The sequence below is a fragment of the Anomaloglossus baeobatrachus genome, chromosome 7 (assembly GCF_048569485.1).
Source record: "Anomaloglossus baeobatrachus isolate aAnoBae1 chromosome 7, aAnoBae1.hap1, whole genome shotgun sequence".
NCBI lineage: Eukaryota > Metazoa > Chordata > Amphibia > Anura > Aromobatidae > Anomaloglossus > Anomaloglossus baeobatrachus.
Window position 1 is genome coordinate 234,260,594 of NC_134359.1, and position 25,371 is coordinate 234,285,964.

The 25,371-nt window shown below is 43.3% G+C and overlaps 1 protein-coding gene across 1 annotated transcript in view; it reads left to right on the top strand.

Annotated features, from left to right (window-relative positions):
- CPPED1 (calcineurin like phosphoesterase domain containing 1) overlaps positions 1-25,077 on the top strand; it is a 136,910-nt gene extending 111,833 nt beyond the window's left edge. Inside the window, exon 4 of the mRNA XM_075319115.1 lies at positions 22,802-25,077. Within this exon, the coding sequence (XP_075175230.1) occupies positions 22,802-23,031 (230 nt within the window). The 3' untranslated portion in view covers positions 23,032-25,077. The remainder of the gene's footprint in view (positions 1-22,801) is intronic.
- The last annotated feature ends 294 nt before the right edge of the window (positions 25,078-25,371 follow it).

Here is a 25,371-nt window from a genome sequence, read left to right on the forward strand (position 1 = left end):
GATCAAAGTATTGTAGTGCACCTGCGCGGGACCGGCGAGTGTGTATGACATAGGATGCGTCATGTACCCAGGCTTCAGTAGGAGGACGAAGATGGAGGAAAGAGGAGGCACTGGCACCAGAGAACAGTCTCGTCCATATGACCCAATTGCACTGCAGCAATCGTTTAGGTGAGTATTATAAAGTGATTTTTACGTTCTACACAGCGGCCTGGGCTCTTATAATACAGCATGTTAGAATGCTGTATATAAGAGCCCACTGGCGGTGGCCGCAGCTTATAGGCCCCAAATCTGGTGACAGGTTCCCTTTAAGCTTGTGGCATCCACTGGCTTGGATTTGACCCATGGGTGATAGCAGTGAAAATCTATGGCTAAAATCTTAAAATAAAACAATCCTGTTTTAAGTAACAGCCATTCTCCTGATATCAGCTGATTTTCTGCAGTCTGAGAACATAGGGCATGGTAACACCCCACTATTTTCAAACAGAAGCAACTATTATCAGGAGACTGTTACTAAGATTTTAGACAAAAACATGCAACTGCCCTGGAGTGACAGGTCTCTCACTATACAGGCCGACCCAACGCACTAGAGGTCCTATCTGTTATGTGAGTGGTCTTGTGCCCTTGACAAAATGTAGGTTCCTCCGGCGCCCTACGTGGTCATCTACAAAGCCTATTCCTGGTCCAGACCCCGCTCACGCTAATATGTAGTTTTTTGTATAAGGCTCACTTCACATCAGAGGTATTTTGCCGGAAAGCCGGATCCGGCACAAATGCGTTTCAGCTCCATTCATTTCCTATGGAATCGCGGCAAGATGTGATCTCGTGCAACGCATGCGACCGCATCTTACCGCGATTCCATTGTAAATTAATGGAACTGAGACGCATTTGTGCTGGATCCGGCTTTCCGGCAAAATACCGCTGATGTGAGCGCCGCCTAAGAGACATGAGTTAATTGTGGCGTATTGTGCCTGAGATGTAATTTACTACAAGTTTAGCACTGACAATTATGACATTGAAGATATTTTTCGGGGAGAGAGGGTGAAGTTTAGAACAGACGGATAAAAACAACTAAAGTTTGGCTATGGATATACTGCAGGACAGATCTGAATCTAATACTCTGTGTAGAGCTCCATTTTTCCTGATCGTTCTGTGATTTAGAAAGAGTTTTTTTAGTGCTCATGTACAATGATGTTCCTTTTTACTTTGCCAAACTCCTCGCTTCGTTTAGGCTCCACCAGATCCAAATGCAAATTCATAAGCTATTTAATGAAAAATGCAACAATCCATGAAGATCCTTCCTCGTCGTTATGAACATCAAAGGAGTAGATCAAGATACAGTTTTTATAAATATTTACTATCAGATTGATGAAGCAATTCATTAAGCTTCATCCAGTTTTTATATTAAAATTGCAAAGTTCTCGTCGCTTGATATCCGGTAGACAAGTAATTGAATTTGGAAAAGTATTAATCAGTGATGTATGATCTATGAAATGAATGATTACTCATGTTACACAATGCCGTAGCATTCACTCAGGTGGAAAACCACAAAGAACGTACCCAGAAATTCACAATAAAATGTGTGCAGTTAGTTTGGAGCATCACAGTGTGATCTAAGGGGTCCATAAAAGTGATTCCCGGTAGCACTTGTTCTAGCAGTGTATTTGTAAAATTAGCTGTCTCTGTTCCTGCAGCTTAGCCCCCATACAAATAAAATGCAGTTGGACAGCCAAGTGCAGAAAATTGCTTATTATACTGTACCCAAAAATCTTCTGTGATTGGTAGCAGCAATTAACACAGAGTTGCAAACTGTTTCTGGAAAAAAAAAATTATCCGCATTAGTTGTGTAGGAACTTGTAGATGACCAAATTTACACTTGTGAGTGAATTACACTCCTTCTATTTCATTGGAACTCCAAATTAATAAAATTTGTTTTATAAGCGCTTGGGAAATCAATGCAACACACACGCTTTGTGGTGTACTAAAAGTCTCTTCTTTATTACATCATGTGACCAGTTTATATAGTATCCCAAACAAAGAAATAACTTCTCAGAACTACACTGTGTGCAGAATTATTAGGCAAATGAGTATTTTTTTTATCACATTATAGTTTTTATACATGTTGTCCTACTCCAAGCTGTATAGGCTTGAAAACCAACTACTAATTAAGTAAATCAGGTGATGTGCATCTCCGTAATGAGGAGGGGTGTGGTGTAATGACATCAACACCCTATATAAGGTGTGCTTAATTATTAGGCTTCCTTTCCTTTGGCAAAATGGATCAGAAGAGAGATTTTACGAGCTCTGAAAAGTCCAAAATTGTGAGATGTCTTGCAGAGGGATGCAGCAGTCTTGAAATTGCCAAATTTTTGAAGCGTGATCACCGAACACTCAAGCATTTCATGGCAAATAGCCAACAAGGTCGTAAGAAGCGTGTTGGGCAAAAAACACACAAAATAACCGCCCATGAATTGAGGAAAATCAAGTGTGAAGCTGCCAAGATGCCATTTGCCACCAGTTTGGCCATATTTCAGAGCTGCAATGTTACTGGAGTATCAAAAAGCACAACGTGTGCCTTACTCAGGGACATGGCCAAGGTAAGGAAGGCTGAAAAACGACCACCTTTGAACAAGAAACATAAGATAAAACGTTAAGCCTGGGCCAAGAAATATCTTAAGACTGATTTTTCAAAGGTTTTATGGACTGATGAAATGAGAGTGACTCTTGATGGGCCAGATGGATGGGCCAGAGACTGGATCAGTAAAGGGCAGAGAGCTCCACTCCGACTCAGACACCAGCAAGGTGGAGGTGGGGTACTGGTATGGGCTGGTATCATCAAAGATGAACTTGTGGGACCTTTTCGGGTTGAGAATGGAGTGAAGCTCAACTCCCAGACCTACTGCCAGTTTCTGGAAGACAACTTCTTCAACCAGTGGTACAGGAAGAAGTCAGAATCGTTCAAGAAAAACATGATTTTCATGCAGGCGTCTTAGGGCTGCGTCCGGGAATGAGGGTGCTGTGGTGGAGCGGGTCATCGGCGGCACGAGCAGGCTGTAGCAGCCTGCCGAGACCACGTGGGCCCGCACATTATATATGCACGCCCATCATCCCGCCCATCATCTCTCAGCGCTGAAGCCGGCGCTGACAGGTGGGCGGGGGGTGCGCGCATATTAAACAGACGGCCGTGATCACCCCTGGCAACTACAGCCTGGAGTGATCATGTGCGACTGTATTCACTTCCCCCCCGCCCGCGCATCATCATCAGCGCGGGGGCAGTGAATATGTACGGTACACTCACCCGTCACCGTTCCCCTGCAGCACCGAGATCTCCTCCTGTCTTCCGGCCAGCTGATCTGTGTAGCGAGCGGTGAGCACAGCGATGACGTCATCGCTGTGCGCGCTGCTATTCACGCAGGTCAGCTGACCGGCAGACGGGAGGACATCGCGGTGCTGCAGGGAACAGTGACTGCTCTACACAGGTCAGGCTAGTTTCACACTTGCATTGAACGGCATCCGTTGCATTGCGTTGTGTGACGGATGCAACATATGTGTTGCATATAGTGGCACAACGGATGCAACGGATCGTACAAAACAACGGAATCTGCTTTTTTTTCTTCTTTACTGTTTTACCGGCGGCAGACTATTGTGAACGATCAGCTGATCATCCGGCTGCCGGGTGATAAGCTGATCGTTCACAGCAGCCGGTCTCCGGGTGATCAGCTGATCGCTCACAGCAGCCGGTCGCCGGGTGATCAGCTGATCGTTCGGCCGCCATGAATGTGTGCGGGCGACTGAGTGTGGGGTGGGTGGAGCCGAGCGGGACCATGGCGCTGAGGACAGCAGTGCCGCGGGGACTGCATGGCTGGGGACAGGTGTGTGTGTCTGTGTGTGTGTACATGCGGAGTGAGGGAGGGGGCAGAGCCGATCTGGGAAGTGTCGGGCTCCCTGCACACATAGCTAGGGTAAATATCGGGTAACTAAGCAAAGCACTTTGCTTGGTTACCCGATATTTACCTTGGTTACCAGCATACACCGCTTAGCGCTGGCTCCTTGCACACGTAGCCAGGGTAAATATCGGGTTACTAAGCAAAGCGCTTTGCTTAGTAACCCGATGTGTACCCTGGTTACGTGTGCAGGGAGCCAGAGAGAGCATGCGCAGCAAAATCCTAAGGATTCCGCTGCTCAAAAAACGTTACATGCTGCGTTCCTTCCACCTGGCGGAAGCAATGCAGCGTCGGCGAGCGTAAGCAACGCAGGTCCATCACTCGCAATCTGTCGTCCATACAAGTCTATGGGAAGCAGCGGAATCCATTAACGGATTCCGCTGTTTTCCAAAACAGCGGATTGCAACTGATGGAAAACAACGCAAGTGTGAAACTAGCCTCAGCAGTGCTGCTGACGCCAAAGACAGGGGGAGGAGCGATGCTGCATGGAGCGAGGAAAGGTGAGTATAAACGTTTATTTTTTTTGTGTGATACAGGATACATGCCATATAGCAGGATGGGGCCATATAGCAGGATGGATGGGTGTATATAACAGGATAAGGGCTTATATCAGGATGGCAGTATATATCAGGATGGGGAGCATATAGCAGGATGGCAGTATATAACAGGATGGGGGTATATAGCAGGATGCCTGTATATAGCAGGATAAGGCAATATACCAGGATGGGGTACATATACAAGGCAGGAGGATCATTACCAGGATGGGGTACCTTAGCAGAGAATTTGGGGAAATTACCCCCATAACAGTGTAGGCAGCAGATCCTCGTCCCATAACAGTGTGTCAGGACCACAGTTTTTGCTTAAAATTTTATTTTCCTATATTCCTCCTCTAAAACCAGGGTACGTCTTATGGTCCGGTGGTGTGTCTTATAGTCCGAAAAATACGGTAATATTATGTGTGTGTGTGTGTATAAATATATGTGTGGGTGTGTGATAGATAAGACAGATATATACATATACAGAGTGTCTTGATAAAGTATTCGGCTCCCTTGAATTTTTCAACCTTTTCCCACATTTCAGGCTTCAAACATAAAGATAAAAATGTTAATGTTATGGTGAAGAATAAACAACAAGTGGGGCACAATTGTGAAGTTGAATAAAATGTATTGCTTATTTTTTAAACTTTTTTAAAAAATAAATAACTGAAGAGTGGGGCGTGCAATATTATTCATCCCCTTCAAGTTAATACTTTGTAGCGCCACCTTTTGCTGCGATTACAGCTGCAAGTCGCTTGGGGTCTGTCTCTATCAGTATTGCACATCGACAGACTGAAATTCTTGCCCATTCTTCCTTTGCAAACAGCTGGAGCTGAGTGCGGTTGGATGGAGAGCATTTGTGAACAGCAGTTTTCAGCTCTTTCCATAGATTCTCGATTGGATTCAGGTCTGGACTGTGACTTGGCCTTTCTAACACCTGGATACGTTTATTTGTGAACCCTTCCATTGTAGATTTTGCTTTATGTTTGGGATCATTGTCTTGTTGAAAGACAAATCTCCGTCCCACTCTCAGGTCTTTTGCAGACTCCAACAGGTTTTCTTCAAGAATGGTCCTGTATTTGGTGTTTAAAGTTGTGGAAATTTTTTTTTGTAACCAATTCCAGCTTTAAACTTCTCCACAACAGTATCATGGACCTGCCTGTTGTGTTCCTTGGTCTTCATGATGCTCTCTGCGCTTAAACAGAACACTGAGACTATCACAGAGCAGGTGCATTTATACGGAGACTTGATTACACACAGGTGGATTATATTTATCATCATCAGTCATTTAGGAAAACATTGGATCATTCAGAGATCCTCAATAAACTTCTGGAGTGAGTTTGCTGCACTGAAAGTAAAGGGGCCGAATAATATTGCACACCCTACTTTTCAGTTATCTATTTTTTTAAAAGGTTTAAAATAAGCAATAAATTTCGTTCTACTTCACAATTGTGTCCCACTTGTTGTTGATTCTTCACCATAAGATTAAAATTTTTATCTTTGTTTGAAGCCTGAAATGTGGGAAAAGGTTGAAAAATTCATCAATGGGGCCAAATACTTTTGCAAGGCACTGTGTGTGTGTGTGTGTGTGTGTGTGTGTGTGTGTGTGTGTGTGTGTGTGTATCTATCTTATTATGATTCATTGTAATTGGTCATAGTCATGCTTTCTTTACTGGGTTATATGATGCTATATTGCAGTATAATGATAACCTTATATTCCGCTTCTCTACTGCTCATAAAGTCCAGGAAAGCCCCAATTGTTTTCCCAGGGCCAATTACAGGCTGAAATTGAGGCCTCATAATGTAATTTAATGTATGTAAATCATAGCAGACAGAATTCCAGGCAATATATATTATATACTCATTATATCCCAAGCGTCCTAGGTTCTTGTGTATATGTGTATATATATATATATATATATATATATGTGTATATATAATTTATAGTGTGTGTGTGTGTGTGTGTGTATATATAATATGTGGAAAACAGAGATAAAAGAATTATTCAGCAATAAAGAAAGTAGATCCCTTTATTTGCATATTCATGTTCCCTCTTTGGAGCCTTTCTGATGCAGTTATACAGCTATTATCAGTATATACAGCAGGTGAAATAAGTATTGAAAACGTCACCAATTTTCTATGTAAATATATTTCTAAAGGTGCTAATGACATGAGTTTCTCACCAGGTGTTGGTAATAATCCATCCAATCTACATTGGCAAAGGAATCAAACCATAGATGTCCATAAATTAGGTTATGTATAATGAGATGTCACAGGAAAAAGTATTGAACATATAAAGAAAAAGAGGTGCAAAAAGCTATGGAAAGTCAAGCCACCAGCTGAAATCATCAATTAGAAAGCAATCCTGCCCCTTAATGAAAAATAATAACAGCTGGTTCAACTGATGGCTTATAAAAAGGTGTCTCATTACCAAGGTTCCACATAAGAAACCTCTCATGAGTGGTAAAACCAGTGAGCTGTCTCAATACCTTTGCAACATTATTGTTTCAAAATATACTGATGGCATTGGGTACACATAAAGATGAGCGGACCTGTTGAAGTTCGAGTTCGGCGGGAGTTTAGATAAAGCTCTTTTCGGGACCCAGAGTTGACTCATTGAAACTCACTAGTTGAGAAGTTTGGCTCTCAGCCCACATACTGCCAGCCATAAACAGAGCACATCAAACACTGTAAGTGGCTTGCATTGAAGCAACGAGCGTGCCCGAGAACGCTGATGCTCGCTCGAGTGGTTTGCATATGTAAAGCACATGAATATCAAACTCTAACACTGATTTTTTTTTTTTTTTTTTTTTTTTTGGTAAAGCGCGTGTTTAGTATAAACACAGAACTTTACTGTTCAGATTTGCTCATCTCTAGTTAAAGAACAATTTCTAAGCTAGTGAAAACTCCAGTGAACACTGTTGGGGCTATAATCTGGAAGTGGAAAGAACATAATTTCACTATAAACCGGCCACGACCAGGTGCTCTCCGTACGATTTCAGACAGAGGAGTGAAAAGAATTATCAGAAAAGTTGTTCAAGCCAACAACCACCTGCATAGTACTACAGAAAGACTTGGAATCAGCAGGTACAATTGTTTCAAAGAAAACAATAAGTAATGCACTCCCCCTCCATGGCCTGTATGCACGCTCACCACGCAGGACTCCATTGCTGAACAAAAAGCATGTTCAAGAATGTTAAAAGTTTGCTCAACAACACTTAGACAAGCCTGTGAAATACTGGGAGAATAAAGTCTGGTCTGATGAGATCAAGATTGAACTCTTTGAATGTCATAATACACACCATGTTTGGAGGCCAAAAGGCACGGCATGTTGCCCCAAAACACATTACTAACAGTGAAGTTTGGAGGTGGGAACATCATGGTGTGGGGCTGTTTTCAGCATATGACACTGGCAAACTTTATATAATTAAAAGAAGGATGAATGGACAAATGTACTGAGACGTTCTTGATAAAATTCTGCTGCCATCTACCAGGAATATGAAAATGAAATGAGGGTGGACATTTCAGCAATACAATAATCCCAAACACAGCCAAGGAAATGCTTAATTGGTTTCAGAGAAAGAAAATAAAGCCGCTAGAATGGCCGAGCCGATTACCTAATTTAAATCCAATAAAAAAAGTATCAAACGAAGTTCCAGGAAGCTCAGAGTTAATACAAGGAGCCCACCAAACCTTCAGCATTTGAAGTGTTTGTGTGGAAGAATGAGCCAAAATCACACCTGAGCAATGCATGGAACTACTTTCTCCATACAGGAGGCATCTTGAAGCCGACATCACCAACAAAGGCTTTTGTACGAAGTGTTTAAATTTCACTAAGCGTGTGCAATGCTTTTTCCCTGTTATTATTTCTCATTATTACGCATCACTACATTTATGGACATCTATGATTTTATTTCTTTGCTAGTGTGGATTGGATGGACTGTTACCGACATCTGGTGAGAAATTCATGTCAATAACATCCTTTGAAATATATTTACCGTATTTTTTGTTTTATAAGGCGCACCAAATTATAAGACGCACCCCAAATTTAGAGGAAAAAAAAAGTAAAAAAAATATATGGGGTACATTTTATAATCTGGTGGTGTCTTACCGGGGGGCAGCAGCTGTGGTGGAGCGGAGGTCACAGGAGGCAGGGGCGGTGCTGGAGTACGGCGATGCTGTGGCGGTGCAGAGGGGGGCCCGGATGTTCACTGCTGGCTGCGGCGCTGTCCTGGGTCAGCCAGCGCTGCTCTGTACCTAGGCAGCGGCGCTGCTCTGTGCTGCTACTCGCTGCAGGTGGTGAGTCACGGGACATTCTGACGATGTCAGTAGTGCAGGCTTCAAAGAAATTGCGGTCGGAGTCAGCCGGTGCACAAATGAGAACTTGAGCTGAGAGCTCCATCTGCTCTTGTGCCGACTCTGGGCGCCATTATTTGAAGCCCTCACTGCAAACCTCTTTAAAATGGCTCGTACCTCACTGCCCGCGGCACAACAGCGTACAGCATTCCCCTGGCCGCCTGTGACCCCTCTTCACTACCCCCCAGTAAGCTACATTTGGTTTTTAAGACTCGCCCCTCATTTTCCTCCCAAATTTTTGGGAGGAAAAGGGCATCTTCTAATCCAAAAAATACGGTACTTAGAAAATTGGTGACTTGTTCACTACTTATTTCACCTGTAGTATGTACATACAAGATAATGATCAAGTGTAATGTGCAATTAAAATATCAATATATGAATATTTACAAATATACAGTATAACTGCATCTCATACAAATGTATAGTGTCACAATAAGTAGTGCACTCTCTATGTACTATATCCAATATACGTAATAAAAGTGACATAAAAAGTGCAGAATTATTGATGAAATGTGTAGTTAAACATTTGTCCCTATATTTGAATATAAATACCATGACACCTGCGCTGTTGTAAACATGGAATGATTTGCCATGTCGGGACACTGTAAAGCTCAGAGTTCTTCTGGTTACATAGGGCAGGCGCTGATCATCTCTCTCATGCCTGCTATTAGAGTTGAGTGAGTACTTAACTATTTGTACCTTACCTTATGTTCCATCGCCGGCCTCCCTGTTCTTGTAGTTCGCCGGTACAGGATGTGTATTGGGTAACCATCGCGACAATAGAGGAACTTCCACTGTCAGCCGCTTCTCAAAGGCAGCATGCTGACCAATCAGAGGCAAGCGGCTCCTGCCATTGACGTCAGCGCTCTGGCAGCAAAAGCTCTGGCATCGGTCGCGATGGTTACACAATACACATCCTGTACCGGCGGGCTACAAGAACCAGGAGGCCGGCGATGGAATGGAAGGTAAGGTGAGCATAATATGTGTGTGTGTTTGTGTGTGTGTTTGTGCATGTGTGGAATGCCACAATAGGGGACCAGGATGGGACATTGAACAAGTTGTGGAACACATTGTCTGAGCTTGCATTATTTGCTATGGGAAATTTTGTTTTGCTAGACGAGTAAATTGATTTACAAGCACACTTCCAGAACGGATTGTTCTTGTAAACCAAGGCTCCACTGTACTTGCACGAATAGTACGGCATTTGGGTTACTCGTTACTTTGAAAGTTTTTCCCCATTGACTTGCATTATATGCACTATTCGGAACGAATATGCGAGTAGTAGACAGTACTCGTTAGGAGTATAACAAGTACGAATAGTTAGGTGCTCGCTCAACTCCACTCGTTAGGAGTAATATGCTCATGGGCTGGGATGTATCAATAATGCAAGCTAATAGTCATGTAAACTGATAGTTGTGCTCTCGTTAACACTGTATTGGCCGACACTTTGATTACTGATATGTCCCAACCGGTGAACATGTTGCTCATTGTTCACTCAAGATAGTTTTCCAGCACATGTCCAGTATATCCAGAAGGACGCTGAGCTCTACCATGTGCACGTGAGTCATTCTCGTGTTTGCAATAACTCGTGTCATGGTATAGGAACAGATGTTTAACTACACATTTGAGCATTAATTATGCACTTTTTATGTCACTTTTAATACATATGTTAGAGATAGGCACTGTATTTATACATAATCGGAATGGCACATTACTTATGATGTCTGTAGACACCACACATTTTGTAGGAGATACTTACACTGTATATTTGTATATATTCACAAATCATTATTGCAATTGCTTATTACACTTGATTACTACCTTGTAGGTATTTATATATCCATATGATAATGGAAAAATAGAATTGAATCTTGGCACGTATGGGTGAAGAAAAGGATCCACCTTCTTTTTCACTGAATTGAAGTGCAGTGACCCTTCAAGGATATTTTGTGCACTCAGATTTGCTGTGCAGCTATTTTTGTATGTTTTATACACTATATGGATAACATTATTGGTAGATACCTTCTATCTGGCATCTGATGAACACAAGTCTGGGTATGGCAAATGCCAGGGAAGTGTTACCTGCATGACAGCATTGTACAAAGTGTACATTTTGGTGGAAGACCTATAATTCCATCGGATTGTTCAAGGGTTTGTCTTGGCCCCTTAATTTTTGCCAGAGCTGTATAAGAATTAAGATTTCTCTTCGCCAGAATTAAGAGACCACTGCAAAATTGTCAGTTTTTCAGATTTTTCTCTTTATATTTTTGAGTGAGATGCAAATTGTTCTTTTATTCTATAAACTACTGATAACCTGTCTCCGAATTTCCAAGCAATACATTTTGTATTTTCTGAAAATGAGAAATGGTCAAAATAACAAAACAATGCATTGCTTTCAGATACCTCAAATAATGCAAAGAAAACAAGTTCATAATCATTTAGAAACAACAATACTAATAATGTTTTACCTCAGGAAGAGTTCAGAAATCAATATTTTGTGGAATAATCATGATTTTTAATCACAGCTTTCATGCATCTTGGCATGCTTTCCTCCAGTCTTTCATACTGCTTTTGGGTGACCTGATGGCTTGTGACTATCCATCTTCCTCTTGATTAAATTCCAGAGGTTTTCAATAGGGTTCAGGTCTGGAGATTGGGCTGGCCATGACAGGGTTTTGATGTGGTGGTCCTTCATCCACACATTGATTGACCTAGCTGTGTGGCATGGCACATTGTCCTGCTGGTAAAAACAGTCCTCAAAGTTGGAGAACATTGCCGGAGCAGAAGGAAGCAACTGTTTTTCCAGGATAACCTTGTATGTGGCTTGATTCATATGTTCTTCTCAAAGTCCTCCCCTTCCCTGTACCCCCCCCTCATTTTCTCCCCCCTCCCTTTTTCCCCCTCCCTTCCCTCCCTTCCACCCCTCCCCCTCCCGTTTCCCTCTCTCGCTCTCCCTCTCTCGCTCTCCCTCTCTCGCGCTCTCCCTCTCTCGCGCTCTCCCTCTCTCGCGCTCTCCCTCTCTCGCGCTCTCCCTCTCTCGCGCTCTCCCTCTCTCGCACTCTCCCTCTCTCGCGCTCTCCCTCTCTCGCGCTCTCCCTCTCTCGCGCTCTCCCTCTCGCGCTCTCCCTCTCTCGCGTTCTCCCTCTCTCGCGCTCTCCCTCTCTCGCGTTCTCCCTCTCTCGCGCACTTCGCTCTCTCGCGCTCTCCCTCTCCCTCTCTCTCGCTCTCCCTCTCTCGCGCTCTCCCTCTCTCGCGCTCTCCCTCTCTCGCGCTCTCCCCTCTCTCGCGCTCTCCCTCTCTCGCGCTCTCCCTCTCTCGCGCTCTCCCTCTCTCGCGCTCTCCCTCTCTCGCGCTCTCCCTCTCTCGCGCTCTCCCTCTCTCGCGCTCTCCCTCTCTCGCGCTCTCCCTCTCTCGCGCTCTCCCTCTCTCGCGCTCTCCCGCTCTCGCGCTCTCCCGCTCTCGCGCTCTCCCCCTCTGTCGCTCCCCCTCTGTCGCTCCCCCTCTGTCGCTCCCCTCTGTCGCTCCCCCTCTGTCGCTCCCCCTCTGTCGCTCCCCCTCTCTCGCCCCCCCTCCTTCTCTCTTGCCCTCCCTCCTTCTCTCTTGCCCTCCCTCCTTCTCTCTTGCCCTCCCTCCTTCTCTCTTGCCCTCCCTCCTTCTCTCTTGCCCTCCCTCCTTCTCTCTTGCCCTCCCTCCTTCTCTCTTGCCCTCCCTCCTTCTCTCTTGCCCTCCCTCCTTCTCTCTTGCCCTCCCTCCTTCTCTCTTGCCCTCCCTCCTTCTCTCTTGCCCTCCCTCCTTCTCTCTTGCCCTCCCTCCTTCTCTCTTGCCCTCCCTCCTTCTCTCTTGCCCTCCCTCCTTCTCTCTTGCCCTCCCTCCTTCTCTCTTGCCCTCCCTCCTTCTCTCTTGCCCTCCCTCCTTCTCTCTTGCCCTCCCTCCTTCTCTCTTGCCCTCCCTCCTTCTCTCTTGCCCTCCCTCCTTCTCTCTTGCCCTCCCTCCTTCTCTCTTGCCCTCCCTCCTTCTCTCTTGCCCTCCCTCCTTCTCTCTTGCCCTCCCTCCTTCTCTCTTGCCCTCCCTCCTCCTCTCTTGCCCTCCCTCCTCCTCTCTTGCCCTCCCTCCTCCTCTCTTGCCCTCCCTCCTCCTCTCCTCCCCCTCCCTCCTTCTCTCTCCTCCCCTCCCTCCTCTCTCCTCCCCTCCCTCCTCCTCTCTCCTCCCCTCCCTCCTTCTCTCTCCTCCCCTCCCTCCTTCTCTCTCCTCCCCTCCCTCCTTCTCTCTCCTCCCCTCCCTCCTTCTCTCTCCTCCCCTCCCTCCTTCTCTCTCCTCCCCTCCCTCCTTCTCTCTCCTCCCCTCCCTCCTTCTCTCTCCTCCCCTCCCTCCTTCTCTCTCCTCCCCTCCCTCCTTCTCTCTCCTCCCCTCCCTCCTTCTCTCTCCCCCTCCCCTCCCCAACACACGGTGTGCACAAAATTACTATGCAATTTCTATTTTTGATTAATTTTATTTTTGCACAACTACAGTGCTGTTGGTCAATATAAATGTACATATGACGCTGCAATAGAATTATTATTAGAATAAAAACTTAATATTCTGATATGAATAAGTATTACTAAATGTTGTGAAAACCGTGCTGATGTTTTCCAGTTTTGTGTTGACTGCCACAGCATTTAAAGAAATCATTACTGAAAGATTTATCCACAAATTGATTTTCTGCTGGTGGCGGCGGTGTTGCCTATTATCTGTATTTTTACACACCAGAGACCTTTAAATGTAAACAGAATACCGTCCTGCTGAATAGGAAATGGCGTAGCGCAGATTGTATTCTGGAGTAGGCTTCACACTGGGTATAATACAACAAACGCCACCAGACCAGTAATAGTGAGGATTGAGAGCTGCATGCTTCCACATACAATTCACTTGACAGAACATTCTTTGTTTATTCGCCAGTCCTGCCAATAGATAATCCACATACCCTTGCAGTTTCAGTAAAGCCCTGGTATTGTAGAGAAATGACTGTACTACAGAAGCCAAGTGTTGCCGAAAAGGATCCTTCTGCATAAGTAGAGCAAGAGCTGGCGGTCACATGATTGCAAGCATGCAATTTGCATACTTCCGGAGACATTCCAACTAGACAGAAGTGAATTGAGGGAAGCTGAGCACGTCTAGTTGGTAGGTGACCATGTATGAAGATTGCATACTTGTGGTCACATGACCACCTGCTTTTGCCGTTGGCAGTGTTCGGTGAAAAAAAAATACCATCTTGACGCTATGCTGTCTGTGATACTCCTTTATTTAGTTAGTGGTTCTGCTGCTCCTGATGGAGATCCAACAGCACACTGCTCCTATGGTGAATGTGGCTCTCCCCTCCCTTCTTTTTATGTCAGAAGTAGTAGTGGGGAAGGGGAGCATCCAAGTTATCGGAGAGAGCAGATATCACAGGCTATTGATGCAGTTTTCTTGAGAAGGAATGAGTGTACATATAGCTGTTTTGGAATCAAGAGAAAAAGTAGAGTAACCCATGAGAAATCTTGCCGAGAGGACAAGTAAAAATCCCTCAACAGATCACCAGAGTCAAACACAAGTCGTCTTCAGCATAGCCCTTTTGTTGTAAGTTGTCGGAGTTCCCAGGGTTTAATGGTCAATTAAAATATATTCCCCCACAAAAAAGATCTTCATAAAGAGGTCTGAAAGTTTGTATAACATCACTGCAAGGACATGGCTTACAAGGAATGCCATCATGCCTCCCTTTATTATATCCATTTGCATTAATCTAAAGAGATCACTACCCTTTTGTATTAATTATCATCAATTTCATCTTTTTAACACCAACTTCTTTGTAAATATTAAAGCTCTTCTCCTTAGAGACAAGCTTTGCTTTGGTCTTGTGCCATGATTTACATTGCTTCTTTGCTATTTTAGATGGTCATAGCGTAAAAAGGTTTTCCACCACATTAAAAATGAAACTTCGCTAGTCATAGAACCAGAGAATGGTAGAGTTGGAAGGGACCTCCAGGGCCATCGGGTCAAACCCCCTTGCGAGTGCAGGTTTTCCTAAACCATTTCAGATATATGTTTATCCAGTTTTTGCTTGAAGATTTCCATTGATGGAGAGCTCACCACCTCCCGTGGTAGCCTGTTGCACTCCCTGACTGCCCTCACTACCTCCTGTGGTAGCCTGTCCCACTCTCTGACTGCCCTCACTGTCAAAGTTTTTCCTAATATCTAATCTGAATCTCCGTCCATTTAGTTTCATCCCATTGCTTCTTGTACTTCCTTGTGCTAATAAGAATAGGGTAGTTTCCTTCCTAGTCCAAGGGGTGTACCATATTTTCCAAATTATAAGACGCACTTTTTTCCCCAAAAAAACTTTGGGGAAAATGGGGGGGGGGGTGTCTTATAATCCGGTTATGACTTACCGGGGCGACTGTGGTGGAGCTGTGTCACAGGAGGCAGGGTCGGCGATACTGAGGGCACGTCAGAGGTGTCACTACATGGAGAGGCTCATTGGACGGTGGCTCGGCTATACTACGGGCTTGGGGTGTTGCGACTACGGGCTCCATTGACCTGCCAGCAGGCTGTAAGCAACATTGAACCGCCGGCAGTTGACGCGATGAACCTCAAGAAAATGGCTGCGGATGCCAATGTGCGCACACGCCGCCTCTGTGGCCATTTTTTTGAAGTTCATCGTGTCAATGGAGCCTGCAACCCGCCGGCAGATCAATGGCGCCTCCCACTGCAGTATCGCCGACTTTCCATCTATTGACCCTCTTGAGTTGCAACACCCTCTCCTCCGAGCCCACAACATTGCCGATCCTGCCTCCTGTGACCCTCTTGACCTGCTCTACCACCGCCCCTCCTCTCTGGTGAGCTAATATTAGACACACTAGGATTATAAGACGGACCCTCATTTTAACATTAAAAATGTTTTTTTCCTATTTTCCTCCTTTAAATTAGGGTGCGTCTTCTAAAACGAAAAATACAGTAATTTAAAAGAGGAAAAAAAAAGTATTCACCTCTCAGAAGGGTATTGCTCATTTTCTCCTGCATCTGATTGCTGACATCTACACCTGGTAGGAGCCATCACAGATACCTTTCTTTCTATCCAATATATACCGCCTCCCCTTTCCATTGATTTCTATAGGCAGAAAGTAAATAGAATAAATCCCTTTCGGTGCTTCCGGAGGATGAATGGAATATCAGTGCAAGTTTGTGAATACTTCAAGAGCAAAGGTTTATTGTTAGGTTTGATAAAAAAAATGGACAACGCGTTTCAGCTAATAAAAGCCTTCATCAGGTATAGTCTAGACTACACCCGATGAAGGCTTTTGTTAGGTGAAACGCGTTGTCCGTAATTATTCATTTTTTAATCGGACCTAACAATAAACCTTTGCTCTTGAAGTATTCACAAACTTGCACTGATATCCCATTCATCCTCCGGAAGCACCAAAAGGGATTTATTCTATTTACTCCATTACCCACGTGGGAGCACCTTTACAGGACTCCCATTGCTTTCCCGAGGATTTGTGCTGCATACTGGAGGATTAATAATAGAGTTGATCCACAAGCGAAAACGGAAGAAATCTGCACGGTGAGTGTAAAATTCGTTCGATGATTGCAATCTGTGTTCACATACATCTACACTTAGATTTGGCGCCCCGTTGTCTTCCTCTTTTTTCTTTTTATTTATTCTATAGGCAGAAAGTGCAATTTGATCACTCACTGAGGACAGATCTGTAGACCGTTTTGAGCAGTTTTTGAGAGCGAGTGGTCTGTGCAGGAGACAAGTGATTTAGAAGTAGGACAAGAGGAATTTTTTTCCTAATACTGGTGATTTATGAAAAAAAAATAACTGTAATTCCTCTTTAAACCCATTTAGGTTGACATGATAGAATATTGGGTACCTGCAGATACACTTACAAGGAATTACCGGCCTGGTCCGAGTTTAGTTCCATGAAGATGCTTTTCGACAATGTATTTGAAATCTTATTTGACGTGCCCTGTGAAAGAACGTCAGTAAGTTCCACTCTCTATATAGGTATTTGTCATAAATATTTCATATTGGTGAAAGGTGTCATAATTGTAATTACATATCGTAACCTATGAAAACACATTCTTCTTTTCTAAAGCCTGTCAGGGGCTGTGAGAATACTAATGCCGGCTTCCCGCGTTCTATATATTATGGCCGTCACCTTTCCCTGCTCGGTTTCTTCTTTAATTCTGGTAACATGAAAAAGTTTTACTGAGACTTGATATTTTTTATATATTTTTTTTTTTTATTCAATTACTTTGTTGGAAGGCTACAGCTCTGCCAGGAAAAAAAGACTTTTGAAGTTTAATGCGCTAAATTATAGATGTAACTGGTACCCTAGGTGGATATTCATGCCTTGTACAGAATAAAGAAAACTTGATCAGCAAATGAAAGTGGTGTATCACATCCGACTGACAGAGGAATTGCTTTTGAACCAATCAAGTCTATATTTTACGCATTGTTTTACACCGAGGATTTCTCCTATGATGTGACTGTTGCCGTTTCCCCCGAAAATAAACAAACCTTCCACTTTCATTGCTCGTTCCGTCACTGTTTATTAAAGCCCAAGTGTTCACCATGATGGATTTAGTAGTTTATTTGCTAATCTGCTGGTTGCAAGTGAAAATAACGTCTACTCACCATAGACCTCTTCCAGACTTATATTAGCATCAAGAAGAATGACATTGTTTACTTTCTAGTAACGGGGAAAAAATCCCAAATCTATATTTAAGAGCTGCGAATCCAATGAATAGTAGTATCTTATTGGGCCATAGATCATTTGGTAGATGGCTAAATTCTCGTATATCTCAGCTCGGCGTGCTGCAACATACAGGGGAAAGGCATCGGTGGCCGCCAAGCTATTATGGGGAAAAACAGCGGAGAAATTTTAAATTTTCAAATAAATTTTAAAAAAAATTCTAAAGTGAAGTTGAAACCAAAAATTGAGTAGGTCACCGTATAACAATAGGAGTTAATTTGGTACCAAACCAGTTCATAGAAAAAGACAAAATCATAAAATCACTTCCTTTATTGTATTTAGTAGCAAAGAGAGACTGCCCTCACACAAGGGACAGAGTGACAGTACAAAATAGCCATATATGAAATTACCATGTGCATATAAAAACAAGGACCCAAATGAGCGAGCCTGACTTGATATGTCCTCTATCTGATTCCAAGATTTGTTGCTGAAAAATTGATATGTATACATAATTCTAGTTTCTTCTACTGTATAATTCCTCTTTGTTACATATATCTGTGATGCTACACACATTGGATATACTTTGATGCTATACACCTAGTGGATACATATGAATGATACTGTATGAACATGGAAATTCAATGAGCATTTTTTTATACTGTCTAGGAATGTAAACCAACTTTAAGGCCGGGGCCACACAGGGGACTAATGCAGTCCTCGCATGACACTCGGTTCACGCTGGCAGCACAGCGGGAGCCGAGTGTCATGCGAGTGTTACTGCGACTGAGGTCCGATCATGTTATCGGACCACAGCTGCGGGGGGCGGACCGGTGCTGCGGAGGGGAGGGAGGGATTTATCTCCCTCTCTCCTCCGTTGCCGGCTATTGACATTCTCGCCCTGCACTCGCAGTACACCGGTGTACCGCGAGTGCAGTGCGATTTTTCTCTCTCCCCATCAACTTGAATGGGTGCAAGAGAATCTAAGATTGCATTACAGTTGCAGCATGCTGCGATTGTTTTCTTTGTCCGATTAGGGCTGAAAAAATAATCGCTCATGGGTGCTGACACATAGAGTAATATTGGTCCAAGTGGAATGCGATGTTTTATCACATTCCAGTCGCTCCGATTTTCATGCCGTGTGTCTTAGGCCTAACCCTGATATTATTATTATTTATTATTATAGCGCCATTTATTCCATGGCGCTTTACTAGTGAGAGAGGGTATACATACAACAAGTATTAACAGTGCAAGACAGACTGGTATAGGAGGAGAGAGGACCCTGCCCGCGAGGGCTCACAGTCTACAGGGAATGGGTGATGGTACAATAGGTGAGGACAGAGCTGGTTGCTCAGTGGTCTACTGAACTGAGGGCTATTGTAGGTTGTAGGCTTGTTGGAAGAGGTGGGTCTTGAGGTTCCTCTTGAAGCTTTCCACGGTAGTGGAGAGTCTGATGTGCTGAGGTAAAGCGTTCCAGAGTATGGGGGATGCACGGGAGAAATCTTGTACGCGATTGTGGGAAGAGGAGATAAGAGAGGAGCAGAGAAGGAGATCTTGTGAGGATCTGAGGTTGCGTGCGGGTAGGTACCGGGAGACTAGGTCACAGATGTAGGGAGGAGACAGGTTGTGCATGGCTTTGTATGTCATGGTTAATGTTTTGAACTGGAGTCGTTGGGCGATGGGAAGCCAGTGAAAAGATTGGCAGAGTGGCGAGGCTGGGGAGTAGCGAGGGGAGAGATGGATTAAGCGGGCTGTAGAGTTTAGGATAGTTTGGAGGGGTGCAAGAGTGTTGGAAGCGAGGCCAGAGAGCAGGAGGTTGCAGTAGTCGAGGCGGGAGATGATGAGGGCATGCACTGTTTTTGCAGATTCTTGGTTAAGGAAAGCACCGATCCGGGAGATATTTTTGAGTTGTAATCGGCATGAGTTGAAGAGGGCTTGGATGTGTGGCTTGAAGGATAGAGCAGAGTCGAGGGTTACTCCAAGGCAACGAGCTTGTGAGACTGGGGTGAGTGAGCAACCATAAAATATGATATGATAAACCCCTGATGAACCTCATATTTATAGAGGGGAAATGCGTCGGGTTAATATTCCTTCCCCATTGCATTTATGGGATCAATTCAAGATGGCGAATGTTTTTTGCTTTTGCTATTTCATCTTTTACAATGGTCTATTTGCCTAGGGTGACATACAGGATAATTTGACACTGACTGTTCCTAGAACAACGACTAGTTCTTGGTAGTCAACACGGTGTATTCAAGGGATAATTGGATTTCTTATAGTGGTTTTATCTTGAGACTTCTATTTCCCTGTAGGACCATTCTAGAACCTGACTGAAGATTAATCCCCTCTCATATATATCAGATAGAGGACATATCAAATCAGGCTAGCTCATTTGGGTCCTTGTTTTTTACATGCACTTTGTAATTTAATATACGGCCATTTTGTACTGTCACTCTGTCCCTCATGTGAGGGCAGTCTCTCTTTTTTACTAATTACAATAAAGTAAGTGATTTTAGGAGTTTTTTTATCTTTTTCTGTGAACTAAAGTTGAAACGAGAAGTTTACAGGCACTATCTTTAAAGACACATCTGCATGTTTTTCTCACTATCTGACATTAAATCCGAATAAACCTTTGCCGTTTTAGCTCAATTAGGAACCAAAATTATTTATATTTGCCAGATTAATATTAGAATGTTTTCAGGCATTTTTATTTCTGCAAAGTCAAAAGTTTATATACATTAAGGCGGGCTTTGCACGTTGCGACATCGCAAGCCGATGCTGCGATGTCGCACGTGATAGTCCCCGCCTCTGTCGCAGGTACGATATCTTGTGATAGCTGGCGTAGCGATAATTATCGCTACGCCAGCTTCACATGCACTCACCTGCCCTGCGACAGTCGCTCTGGCCTTCGACCCGCCTCCTTCCTAAGGGGGCGGGTCGTGCGGCGTCACAGCGACGTCACACGGCAGGCGGCCAATGGCGGTGGAGGGGCGGAGATGAGCAGGATGTTAACATCCCGCCCACCTCCTTCCTTCCGTATAGCCGCCGGCGGCAGGTAAGGAGAGGTTCCTCGTTCCTGTGGCTGCACACACAGCGATGTCTGCTGCCGCAGGAACGAGGAACTACATCGTACCTGTCGCGGCATCCGCATTATGGAAATGTCGGAGCCTGCACTGATGATACGATAACGACGCTTTTGCGCTCGTTCATTGTATCATCTAGGATTTACACACTACGACATCGCAAGTGACGCCGGATGTGCGTCACTTTCGATTTGACCCCACCGACATTGCACCTGCGATGTCGTAGTGTGCAAAGCCGCCCTAAGAATACTATGCCTTTAAACAATAAGAGACAGCCTATATGATGTCATGTCTTTGGAAGCTTCTGATAGGTTTACTGGCAACATCTGAGTCAATTAGAGACAGGAAGGAAACAGTAGTTCAATCGTCATCAAGTACAATGTGGGTCATAGTTACATTTGCTGAAATATTAATTTTAGTTAAGGTCAACCATTTTTGCATAAATACTGGTTTATTGTATTAACTTTTTGAACAACTTTTAATATTTGAATTTATTTACTTATATTCAGTTAGGTTCTAATTGTACCTTTAATTTGGGGTAATTTATCAGAATAGGCTGTGTTTTGTGCACATGAGCAATAAAATTTATTTCTGGCCATTATTTGGCTAACATTCTGCATTTTTCACCAGTTTTCTCCTCTGTAGAATTTCTCTAATTTTCAGTTCTCTTTGAGCTGATGGGTGAAGACTAGCTGCGAGGATGTTTCCTATATCTAGGACACAGTGATTCATGCATGTAAGACATAATACAGCAGTCCTCAGCTTTGTGGCTGTGAATCCAGCACTGAAGAAATGCAAAACAGTTGCTTGAAGCTGCAGAGCAACCTGCTTGTTTGCGACTGTACTGTGCACCTCCCTCTCCATAAAGATTTAATCTTTTTATTTTTCATAGTGGATAGTGTGTTCAGGGTAAAGGAAGAGGAAAGAAGCGGCTCATAAGTGGAGTAAAACAAAAAAAAGCAGATTTCTGCAATAAGAGTTGATAGTGTGAGCGAAGTACACTCCTTCTATGTCATTGGAACTCCACATTAATAAGATTTGTTTAACAAGCGCTTGGGGAAATCAATACAGCACACACACTTTGTGGTGTACTGAAAGTTTCTGCTTTATTACATCATGTGACCAGTTTATATAGTATCCCAAACAAAGAAATAACTATGCACCGATAGGAGCCACAGGGGGGTGGGTGTGGAAATGGGAAACTTCCCCACTCATCAGTGTTAGCTGAGCCCTATAACATCATTCAGTTATAAGACAGGATGGTTTCTATAAGAACAAAACGGATTGTATTCTCGTATTCTCTCACAATAGAATAAGACAATGCTTTTTTAAGATGTCTAAAAGAATGAATGTAATTCAGTGATCAAACAAACATTCAGAAATAAGTAATACAATTTTATTTTATTTATTAATATTTGCTACATATTAAAGGATATGGCAAAAAAGGAGAATAAAATGGAGTTATTGGTCTAAAAATTGTAATTTTATTGACAATTGAAAGGTACAAAAACACAAGGTAAAAAGGACAATAGGTGTACAACAAGGGCAGTACAGATGAGTACACCGTAAAAAAATACAGAAAAATTCAAGTCAATCCTACCTAATGACGGAACAAGTAGCTGACGCACTGGTCATATATAACAGCACTGAAAGTAGATGGATATATTAGTAAAGACTGCACTGATAGGTCCTAAATAATACCTGTATGAGTGCATTAGGTACTGCCCCCAGAACCCCTTATTTCCGCTTTCTCAAGGAGAGTGGTGTCATTCTACCTGGCAGGACCTTAAGACGTGACTTTGGTCACATGCGAGGCTTTACATCCATAGAATCGATTTCACCGGTGCATGCGTACTGAACCGCATGCACTCACCAAACCATCCCATAGGTGTCAAAGGGTAGGACGCATGCGTTGGAGCTGGGATTCATCAACATGGTTCTTGGGCATTGTAATATTACCACATTCTGTCACTCCAGGTTTCCACTCCAGTACATTTGTGATTTTTAGAGCATCGGTTGGGCCTCCTAGTGTGTGAAATACAGATTACAAGAAGGTGCTGATATACACTTGTTGGGAAAAAAAATGTCTGATAATTTCCATACGTTTCTGCTTATCTATCGAGCTGTTTTGCATTTGGCACAGAATTGACATGTACTGTTTTTTTCTCTCGCAGGAGTAAAAGCCATATTCTCTGGACACTACCATAGGAATGCTGGAGGAACATACAAAGATATTGACATGGTAGTGACGTCGGCCATCGGCTGCCAGCTTGGGGAAGACCAGCATGGCTTTCGTGTGGTGGTGGTCACTGAAGACACGATCGTGCATCGATATTATAGCCTAGACAAGCTGAAAACCCAAGGTCTCGATGAAGACCTCATGAACTTGATGAGGAAGGAGTAGAGTGCAGAATGGCAATATTCCATTTTCTGACCCCATTTATTCCGAAATTTTTGATTATTTTAGTGATGATTACACTTCGCTCTTATTTCACTTAGTTGATAAGGTACTTTAACTGTTAAACTAATGACACTAGAAATTTTTCTTTCTAAACTAAAAAAAAAAAAAAACTGCTTCTGTGAAGTCAAATTATCTGCTTAGCTTTTATTGAGGTGCTTGCTTTTCAGGCAAAACTGGGTGACTAGTACTGTAGCTATGATGGCCTGCCCTATGTATTTAGGATAAAGATCCTAAGGGTATGTGCCCACAATCAGGACTCGCTGGGTCCTGACCTGTGGGTCCGCGAGTCTGCTCTACAGGAGACCACAGCTGCTTTTACCCACGATCAGGGTTTGGGTGCTGCGGTCTCTCGCTTGTGTTCTCCCTACAGAGGACGCATGCGAATCCACAGCAAACAATTGACATGCTGCGGTCTAGAAAGACGTACCGCAGATTAGTGTTTGCCGCGGAAAAAACAAGCATAGTGGGTATGGGATTTCTAGAAATCCCATCCATGGTGCTTGTACTGTACAACGCAGCGTTTTGTGACATAGCTGTAGCACGCTGCATCCAAAATGGAAACGCTGATCGTGGGCATGCAACGTAATAGTTCCTGAGACCATGGGCAGGACGAGCTGAATTGGTGTCTCTGTTTCCCCACCAGTCCTTAACACATTACATGCTTAAAAAGAAGCGACTCTTGTAATGTTTATTTCGAAAATCAATAGTGCACATGAAACTAAGCAACTTTGTGATATATCTGATCAGAGAAATCTGCTGTTTTCTCCTCCTGGTATGAGCTTGCCTTCTCAATTCATAGGCAAATTCAGAGAAGACAGATTATAACATTACTGAGATAGGAGATGGTAGTTGGTGCTTTTAAAATTCTATGGAGAGGGAGGAGCTAGAGAAAGACACGGGCATCATTCTGCAAGTTCTTCTGAAATGAAAGTTATCGTTTTCCATAGAACTTTAACCCCTTCACAATCTAGGACGTGTGTGTGTGTATCATAGATATATGATATAGATATATGTCCTAGGTCGCCTCCCTCCCGTTATTGTGGTCATCCCCGCACATGTATGCTCATCTGTCAATCACGGGGCGCGAATGGGTTGCTATCACAGATGAGTCACAGTTGCTGTCATGACTCACTTCCTGTAAATGCGACGGCATTCACAGGAAAATGGCATTTCTTCTGATCAGAGCCACGCTGAAGCTTCACTCTGATCAGCACAAGCGATCGGAGTCTACAAACATAAAGTCGCCTAAGGGGACAAGTATAATAAATAAAAAATGTAAAAAAAAAAGCTTTAAAAAATAAATAAAACTTCAACTCGCCCCCCTTTTGCACCATTTGAAAATAAAACAAATTAAAAAACACATATTTGGTATCGCAGTGTTCAGAAATGGCCGGCCTATCAAAATATAAAATCAATTTATCTGATCAGTACATGGTGTGGCAATAAAAAAAATTCCAAACTCCAAAATTCTGTTTTTTAGTTGCCCTAGCATTGCAATACAGTGCAGTAACAGGCGATCAAAACATCACATCTATCCAAAAATGGTATCATTAAAAATGCCAGCTCAAGACGCAAAAAATAACCGGTCACTGAGCCCCCAGATCCCGAAAAATGAGAAGGTTATGGGTCTCGGAAAATGGCAACAAAAGTGCAATTCTTTTTTTTTTTTTCTTTTTTTTTTTACAAACTTATGATTTTTTTTTTTCACCACTCAGATAAAAGTAAAACTAGACGTGTTTGGGATCTACGATCTCGTACTGACCTGGGGAATTCTAATCCCAGGTCAATTTTACCATATAGTGAATAAGGTAAATTAAAAAAAACCTATTGCACTTTTTTTTTTTTTTTTAAATTTCACCGCACTTGGAATTTTTTTCCTCCATTTTCCAGTACAATATGTGGCACAATGAATGATGTCTTTCAAAAGTACAACTGATCCCACAAAAAACAAGTCCTTATATGGTAATATTGATGGAAAAATAAAAAATGTATGGCTCTTGGAAGAAAGGGGGGGGGGGGGGGGGAATGGAAAATTGCCAGGGGGTGAAGGGGTTAAGAGCACCAACTGTTATCTCCTATCTTATTGATGGGATAATCTGTGTTCACTGAAAACTGATTTCATTCATGAATTGGGAATTTTGAGAATGAATGATCAGTCCTGGAAGTGTTAGGTACTCACTCAACTCTATCCCTAACTATTCGTACTCACTATACTCATAACGAGCACTGTCTAAGGCCATGTGCGCACTTGAAAGTTACTTTTTCTCAAGGAAAGTCCAGACC